A 9123-nucleotide genomic window follows, 5' to 3' on the forward strand; every position below is an offset into this window, starting at 1 on the left:
CTACTTGACCCCAGTGTAGGCATTTTAATTTGTGGCTCTCTGGATAGCAGAAAACAGGTTATATCAGTTACAGAGCAAGTGATAGGAATGAGACACCATGCCGGGCCTTGTGGACTTTCTTAAGTAGATGACAGTGCTTTCTGTCAGCCAGGATAGACTAGGTCACGCTGATGATAAACTCTTGATGGCTTAAATGGCAAAGGTTTATTTCTTGCTTACAGAAACCTACATACAAAGTGAACATATTCTTGTATTTTCACATTCAGAGACAGACATAAGAACACAGGCATAAAGAGAGCATAAACTCACGAAAAAATATATTTAGGTATGGATCATCTTAAACTGCCCAACTGCCTTTATGGGGGACTTAGCATTCAAACGGGCTATGAGAATATCCACCTTCAGCCAAGGAAATACCCACCCTACAAAAGGAACCTAAAAGCTTATTAAAAAAGAAGGCTGAAGCTTGCATTACATTGAATCCCATGCAAAACTCATAAATAAAATACCAAATATGTAGTGCCTGCAGTTTGTCGTCTCTTTGTCCCAGTGAGGTAGCCTCCACCTCTGCTTTCTAGCTGAGGAGAGAGATGGATCCCAGACGCCCAATATGCAGAGAGACAGAGGAACCTGGACTGGGCCGGAGAGGTGGGCCAACAGGCTGGAATCCTCTTCCCCCAGGAGGAGCTGAAGGCACATAGGAAGGGGCAGGTCCAGGTCAAATCCAGTCCACTGACCCCTCACTACTCCAGTATCCCACTGGACCTAACTCCACCCCGCCTGTGTTCTTACTCTGCTGGTGTTCCTGGTTCCAGTCTTGCTTTCTCTAGTTCCTCCACCAAAGCTACCATGCTCTGTCTAGCTCAGAACATTTCCCAGATCCCCTTTGTACAGTTGCTCTTCCAGACTTGCATTCACATCTATAATTAGAAGCCTTCCAGCCTCATCTCTCCTGGGTCCAGCAGATCCTCTAGGGCGGTGGTTCTCAACCTTCCTAATGCTGCAACCCTTTAATACAGTTCCTCACGTTGTGGTGACCCCCCTCCCCCACCATAAAAATGTTGCCATCTCACAACTTGTAATTTTAATACTGTTATGAATTGCAATGCAAACTCTGTTTTTCCTATGGTCTTAGGGGACCCCTGTGAAAGGATCATTTGATCCCCAAAGAGGTTGTGACCCACAGGTTGAGAACCACTGCTCTAGACCAATACAGCATTGGACAGGGGCCTTCTCAGCCTTCATCTCTGCTCCACTGAGCTTTCTCCTTCCTCACATTTCTTCCAGTCTTGCCACTGAGCCTTGTGAGGGTTTCCAGGTTCCCCAACCAGAATAGAAGCTCCTGGAAAACAGTTATCAGTCCCTCTAGTCCAGACCCTGGTTACTTCACTCCCTTCCAGACTTGAGCAGGAGGTTGATATCTGCCAACCCCTCAAAGTTCTTATTTCTCAGGGCCTCATTTTCCTCAAGTTGAGGCCCTGGACATTTGTCACTCAGAACAAAACTGGTAAGGAGTGACTCAGAACAAGGTTCAACTGCAGTCTCAGAGCCTGAGAACCGCAGGCCCAGACCTGAGGCATTCAACTACTGTCTGTCCCCTTTTTGGTTAGTCCCTGCTTGTTCTAATGGCTACCATTTCCCAAACAAACTTATCCTCTCATCTCAGGAAGGTTACCTGGTGGGCCACAGGGGTGGAGCAGAGAGATCCAGGCAGGGTTAGGGGGGACAGATGGGGTCAGGCGTGGGGCCTGGGAAGAATCTTTCAGACCTACAAGGGCCTCAGCTGCCTCCCGCTGCAGCTGCCGCTCCGAGGGGCCAGATGTCCAGGCCAGGCAGGAGGCTCCAGGGGCCTGCAAAGGACAGGGAGAGGAGCACACTGGGAACCTCACTTCTGTCCACCCTGCAAGTGCTTCTTTCCTTTAATCCCTGCATTTCCCTTCTACAGATTCAACTTCCTCCCAGGTTCCTGGATGCCACTTCTTCCCCAAGACCTGCGGTTGTAGTAGAAGAGAGTCTGGGGTGCCACAGGACTGGAGTATCAGAGTTGAGCACCTGGGAAAAGGGGAGAGACACAGGAAGTGGGTGAGGCATTCCCACCTGGGAACTGGGAACTCTGTGGGCTTGGGTAAGTCTTATTCACTATCTTGGCCACTTTACTTTCTAAAAAATGAAAATCTCTGTGAGCTTTCCCTCCAAGGCTACTGTGAAGGTTATAAGGAGTCGCTGGTGTTAGTTTTTCAGAAAAGATGACTATTGGGACTGGGATTGCTGTCTGCTCCACTAGCCTGCTTTCTCTAGCCCAGCTTCCTGTTCCCCAAGGAATTCCCCCTTCAAGAAGCTTGGTCTATTGTCTCTGGTCTATACCTGTGCCTCGCCACCGTGGCTCTCCATGTCACCAGACAACCCTATCCTATTGTACTGGTTTCAGAAGAGTGAACAGCTTGTTCGAGGTCAGGCCCGGCTTAGGTGTTGTTATTTTCATGGTTCGAGATGAGTGCATCTAGAAATTACTGATATTCACAACAGGGTCTGAGAGGTGTGAAGCCTCATCAAAGCCTCAGTTAGGAAACAGAAGAGATCTGCCTGCTGCTAGTCTGCTACCTTTCCTGTTTTCAAGAGGACTCTGAAGCCCTGACCTTGCTGCTTCTACCTGCAAGCTCTAGGATTACAGGTTGTCCCATCACACTTGGCCTGAAGCTTTTCCTTCTATATTAGCTCTTATGGTCTGCAGCACAAAGATAAACTCAGAACGAACACATTTCCGTTTGTCTTCCTCCTTACGTGTGAGGCAGGTTAGGGGGTCCTTGGGGCTCTCCGGAAAGTGGAGCCGTCAGTACTGAGCGAGATCCTGGGCAGGTCGGGAGGGCCCCGTGAGTGGGCAGCCGGAGAGAGGTGCCAGGGTCGAAGCCTAAGGAGACAGAAGAACCCAGAGCATGCAGGGCTCAGGCACACGACTATGTCCCCTCGGCCCAGCCAGCTCTCGTTTCTCTCTTCTTTCTGGCACATTGGCAACTTAGCATTCAAATAGCTATTGAATAAAAGGCAAATTAACTTCTTTTTAAAGCTCACTTTAGATCCCAATCACAGTCCCCTCCCTCATCTATTCCCAGTCCCATCCTTACAAATCCCCCCACCCACATTGTCCCCTCTTCTTCTCCGAGGTGCGCCTCCTTGGTTACTGTCCCCTACCCTCAGGCATCTAGTCCCAGCAGGTCTACTGCACATGCTCTCTCTGAGGCCCAACCAGGTAGTCTAAGTAGTGGGGAAGGGATCCAATGGCAGGGAGCAGAGTCAGAGACGCCCTGACTCTACTGTCACGGGACCCACATGAAGACCAAACTGCACATTGACTACAAATGTGTAGGGGTCTAGGCACAGCTGCTGCATGCTTCCTGGTTGGTGACCAGGTGAATCAACTTACCAGGGAAAGGATGTAGAGGGACAGCAGGTTCTTGGCACAGCAAGCGGCACACCACTGGAGGTGGCATTGAGAGGCCCGGGGGCAGCCAGTGTCCAGGGCCCCAAGGCCCAGGAGGCACTGGAGTCCAGGGTAAAGGCAAAGCTTCTGGGGGGCGGCTGAGCAGCAGGGGCCCATAGTTCTCCTGCAAGGGTAGAGGGCAAGCCTGTGTAAGCAGGCTCTGGGATGAGGGTGGGGCCTGCGACCATGGGCGGCTCTTAAGTTCACCCACTAAGGGCACATCACAAGTCAGGGCTGCAGCGGGAACCCAGAGAGCACAGAGGAAACAAACAGTCGGGGTAGAGCCAGGCTGGGAGCCATCCCCTCAGGACTCAGGTCTCTTACCTTCCCTGGGGGTGTCAGTACCAGTGGGACTGCTCCATGGGGATTCTGAGGCTGGGGTGCTATGTTCTCCTTTCCAGCTGTGAGGAGTCAGGGAGAGGTCCAGTGAGTGCATTTCCTGACTCTTCTCCTACTCCTATTTCAGCTAAGCTCTCATCTCCCTTTGTCTTCCTTATTCCTCTGTTCATGAGGCCCAGGCTGGTTTTGCACCCCTGAGCCTCCTGCTTCCACCTCCACATGCTACCATGGCCAGGCCTGTTGTGATGCTTGCTTCTCCTGTGCAGCCCTCCAGACAGGGTCTAGCTTGGTTGGCTTCCAGTTCATCTTCCGTCTCCAGTGTGGGATTATGGACATGCCCACTACATCCCACTCTTCTCTTTCTTAAAAAAAAAGTATTATTGTGTTTGGGCGCCATGGTGTACACATGGATGTCAAGGGCAACTATGGGGAGTCAGTCTGCCCTTCTGTCTTATGTAGGTTCCGAGGATCGAGCTCAGGTCACTAGGATTTTCACAGCAAGTACCTTTACCCCGCCCCATCTCACTGCTGCCCCCGCCCCATCCCATTTTCTCTCTTCAGCTGTTACTGTACCCGTGCTCACATTTTAAAATAAAATTTTACTTATTCATGTGTATGAGTGTTTTGCTTCCATGTATGTATGTCTGTGTACCACATGTGTGCAGTGCTTGGAGTGATGTGGTTGTGAACTGCCTTGTGAGACAGCACTCTTGACTGCTGGCCCATCTCTCCAGCCCCTCGGACACATTTTGTTTTTCAAGACAGCGTTTCTCTGTGTAGCCCTAGCTATACTGAAGCTCGATTTGTAGACCAGGCTGGCCTTAAACTCAGAGATCCTCCTGCCTCTGCCTCCTGAGCCGTAAGAGTAAAGGTGTGAGCTACCCCTGCCCAGCTCTTGAACACATTTATAGTTGGAGAGGAAACACGGCCAAGCCTGCACTAGTTCCAGGGCAGGGATGCTTGTCCTTGTCTTCCTATATCCACAGCCCAGTCCCATTCCTACTCAGAGACACTCACAAGGGACCCCTGGCCGAATGCCTCCCTTCTTGACACGGAGTGGGGCTTTCAGAGGGGCTGCCCCTTTCATCAGTCCCTGAGCCAGGTGCCTTTTCAGCTGTGCCTCCTGCTGCCTGCGCAAGGCCACTTGGGCAGCCATGACCCTCCGACGTTCCCTGAGACAGGGGGATGTTACAAGTCAAAGTCAGCGTTTTGGAGCAGAGTGCCCCTCCCCTCTCCCTGAACATATACTCACAGGATGAGGACACATTTGTGACACTCGCAAGCCTGGAAGAGGCAGAGGCGCTTGTGGCCCTTGAGGTGGGCTGTGACCCCATGGTTCCGACAGCGGGCGCAGGTGGGAGAGCGACTGACTGGTCTCCTGGGAATAAGTTCTGTACTCTGGGGCACTCTGGCCTCATCGGCTGGGGAAGAGTCAGCAGAACAGTGGTGGAGAGCTGGCGTTTCACTGGGGTCCATGGATCTAGGGGCAGGAGTGGTGGGTCCGGACAGTTCCATGGGCTCTGTCCTACCCAGCCCTTCTGCTTTGGGAAGCCACATCTGTGGCCATCCATCATTCTCCTCTCAGGACCCAGCTTTCACCTTGGCCTCTCCTCTCCTCACCCCACCATCTTTCTCATAGACCCTTGTTTCTCGGTAACTACTCTTTTCTTTCTTAAGTATTCATTCGACACAAAGGTCCTTCACTTTTGCTCCCCACATGCTTTGTCATACTGGGGTATATGTATGCTCACCCTCCCTGACCCTTCAGGCATGCTCACACTCTGTTCTACAAACAGGGCTTTCAGACACCTGTCATGATATCCTTGCACTTATCCAGTCCTTACAGACAGTTTTAAGTGGCCCCTCAGCTCTAAGGCCCACAGGAGCTAGCCTCTGCTTTTTATACGCCATCACTATGACTTTGGGGGTGTGTGCTTTAACAGCAGGTAAGTATGTCTGGAGCCTAGTGGCTGACATTGGATGTCTTTCCTTCATTGTTCTCCATTTTGATTTGTTTTTCAGACAGGGTCACCTTGCTGAAACTGAAGCTCATGGCTTTAGCTAGACTGACTGGCCAATCAGCTTCAAGCTTCAGAGATCCACCTGTTGCAGCTCCCTACCCCTAGTGGTGGGATCACAGTTATATGTCACTGCACCCACCTTTTAATGTGGGGATTTCAACTCAGGTACTCACAACTGTGCTGAAGTTGCTTTATCTACAAGCCCCCTTGATTTTTTGTTTTCAAAGTCAAATGCTCTGTGAAGACGTGGTTGGACTCAAACTCACAGAGATTCATCTGCCTCTGCTTTCAGAGTGCTGGGGTTAAAGGCATCTGTCACAAAAGCCTGGCTTTTGCTTTTGTACTCTGAGTAATAATATCATCCCCGAGAAATTTTCTATCCCATTTTCACTAGAGGGGATTTGCTTTTTTAAAAAACGGGTATTAAACCTTATAAACACATGCTAGCCAAATGCTCCTCACTGAGCTACCTCTGAATCCCACCCCAACCCCCCTTTGAGACAAGGTCTTGATAAGTGGTCCCCAATGGCCTTGAACTTGCTATCCTCCTCCCTCAGCCTCCTGGGTAACTGAGATCACATTAGTGGCCTATACCACATGCTTGTTAGATATTTTACTCAGACTCCATTAGTTAACAAATGTTAACAGAACCATGCATGCTGGCTCAGATCTGTAATCCCGGCAGTTGGGAGTGCAAACCAGGAGTATTGTGAGTTCTAGGCCAATTGACTAACTTTAAAACAAAACAAAACAAAACAAAAAAACAACAATAAAACCTGACCGAGTGTGGTGGCACATGCTTAAAATGACAGGTTTTATGGGGTAGAGGCAGGAGGATCAGCAGTTTAAGGTTGATGCTAGGAGTTGAAGATTGCCCTGGGCTACATGTGACCATCATTTAAAAAAAAAACAAAAAACCAAAAAACCCCAAAAACCTCCCTTCCCAAATGGCTACTGAGTCCCTGAGTCCCTGCTAAGTGCAGAGTCCTGATGTAGGCCAAAGGTGTTCTCAGGACACCACTTTTTTGTAACCAACTGCAACTACATGGACGTCTTGGAAATCCACGTAGCCACTGTAGCTTGAAGCGCTTATGCCCCTATACCACATGTTAATGGCATGCACTAGTGCGTCCCTTCCCAAGCAACCATTACTTGGGTGCCCCCCTTCCAGCAGCCTTCCATCACCCCCAAACGCTGGGCCTTGGCCCCTCCCGCTCCAGGGTCCCAAGGAGGGGGCTGGGCACGAGGACCGCGCTCAGGAGGTGGGGGTGGGGGGTAGAGCTGAGCAGCGCGAGGGGACAGCAAGGGGAGGCCATGGTGGGGACCCAGCTCAGGAGAGGGGGGGAAGGAGGGGCGGTATGATGTTCATGCCGCCAGCGGGTGGTTACCACAGCCTCGAGCCGAATCACAGTCAGCCAGGAGACGGCCCGAAGACAAGGGCGACAAAGTGGCGAAGAGGAACGGCCGGCTCGAGCGGCTTTTCCCGCTCCTTCACACAAGGACCAATGAGCTCCAAGCACAGCGCTCCTGCTGTGGTGCGCAACCAATAGGGTTGGTGATCGGCTCCTGATGGCCCGCCCCTTTCCTTCCTACCCGCTTCTCCTGGCAACAATCACGCCAGCCAATAGCGCGTCGAGTTGAGTCTCATACACGTTGCCTCCCTCCTTTACCTCACCAGACTGTTCTTCACTCTGGAAGCAGGCAGCCAATGGGGCGTCGAATTACCTCAACCAGAGCGAGGCTGACTCTGCCCCACCCTGCCCCCACCGCAAGAACCACAGGCTTCTGCCGCCCTGAGGCGTTGAGGCAGACCCTCTGCGCTTGCGCACAACCTGGGCCAGGAGCTTAGGCCTCCCTCGGTTCCCCTTCTATGTCTGGTGTTTAGTGCAGGCTTTTTAGACTGCCTTTTGCCACACACATCTGGGTTACAGCGCCCGGGTGTCTGTGGCATTCCTGGCTAAAGAAGGTGGCAGAAGTGACTTCCAGCTGGACTGTTGCTATGCAGAGGATGTGTCCTGGAGCTGGAAAGGTGCTCTGTGCCCGGCCTGGGGTGTTGGGATTGCTCAATGGTGGGTTGAAGAGAGGCTGAGCTTTTACATCGGGAGGAGGGAGTGCAAAAGAAGTGAGCGCTGCTTAAGCGGTTGGCCTTCTGGTACTTGTCTTATTATTCACAACGACCCAGAGGGACAAATAGTCGCTACAGTTTTTTTGTGAATGAAGAAGAGTTTGGCAAAGTGCTAGTTGAATGCGGACTTGGAGTTACAACTTTGGTTTACTTTGGAGAGCGCTAAATCTGGCAACATTGTAGCCCATTCCATGCAGCTTTAACTAGTTCACAGTCCTGCGCATCCGCATTCCTCAAGCTTCCCATAGGCAGTCGTCCTAAGGTGGTTAGTGTGTTTTTTTCTGATCTTGTGTATGATCTCTAGAGATTTATACTGTCTTGTGTACAGGAGTATTTTGTGGACGTGGTAATGTAATTAATGACAGCGCTGTGCTTTTGATGGTTAATCCATGTGCACGTGTATATCTATACTTTTAAAAAAATATTTCATGTGCTTTGGTGTGAGCTCTTGGATCCCCTGGAACTGGAGTTCCAGAGCGTTGTGAGCTCTGTGTAGGGGGTGGGAATTGAACCTAGGTCCTCTTTTTTTTTTAAAGATTTATTTATTTATTTTGTATTTGAGTACACTGTAGCTGTCTTCAGACACACCAGAAGAGGGCATCGGATCTCATTACAGATGGTTGTGAGCCACCATATGGTTGCTGGGATTTGAACTCAGGACCTCTGGAAGAGCAGTTGGTGCTCTTAACCACTGAGCCATCTCTCCAGCCCGAACCTAGGTCCTCTTGGAAGAGCAGCCAGTGCTTTTAATCTCTAGGCTACCTCTCATTCCCCCCCCCCCACTTTTATTCTTTTGTTTTTGAGACAGGGTCTCAGAACTCACTCTATAGACTAGGCTGGCCTCAAACTCAGAGATGCACCTGCCTCTGACTCCCGAGTGCTGGAATTAAAGGCATGTGCCATCACTGCATGCGTGTATGTGTGTGTGTGTGTGTGTGTGTGTGTGTGTGTGTGTGTGTGTGTCTGCTTCTGTGGTATGCCTCCCTGCAGGTTGTGCATTCCCTTGGTTTTAGGAGGGGTGAACCTCTTACCTATCAGGTCACAAAACGACATCTCCTCATGTATTGGAGGGTGGGTATTTATAAAGCTAATTTGACTATTGTCAGACTTCTCCCTGCACTAGGCTTCAGACACTGATGGGAACTCCCGATTCCTCTTTT

General features: G+C 50.7%; 2 protein-coding genes across 2 annotated transcripts in view; one reads left to right on the forward strand and one right to left on the reverse strand.

Annotated features, from left to right (window-relative positions):
- Positions 1-87: 87 nt before the first annotated feature.
- Positions 88-7335, reverse strand: Dmrtc2 (DMRT like family C2). Its single transcript, XM_032896193.1, has 9 exons — positions 7227-7335; positions 5070-5297; positions 4835-4989; positions 3803-3879; positions 3422-3602; positions 2782-2908; positions 1992-2052; positions 1676-1850; positions 88-687 (listed from the first exon to the last, which is right to left on the reverse strand). The coding sequence occupies exons 2-9, from the start codon at positions 5291-5293 to the stop codon at positions 575-577; spliced, it is 1113 nt and encodes a 370-aa protein (XP_032752084.1). The 5' UTR covers positions 5294-5297; positions 7227-7335; the 3' UTR covers positions 88-574.
- A 298-nt stretch (positions 7336-7633) lies between these two features.
- Lypd4 (LY6/PLAUR domain containing 4) overlaps positions 7634-9123 on the forward strand; it is a 5589-nt gene continuing 4099 nt past the window's right edge. Inside the window, exon 1 of the mRNA XM_032896194.1 lies at positions 7634-7867. The gene's annotated coding sequence lies outside the window, so the exon portion shown is untranslated. The remainder of the gene's footprint in view (positions 7868-9123) is intronic.

Source organism: Rattus rattus, chromosome 2 (assembly GCF_011064425.1).
Source record: "Rattus rattus isolate New Zealand chromosome 2, Rrattus_CSIRO_v1, whole genome shotgun sequence".
In the NCBI taxonomy this organism is placed as follows: domain Eukaryota; kingdom Metazoa; phylum Chordata; class Mammalia; order Rodentia; family Muridae; genus Rattus; species Rattus rattus.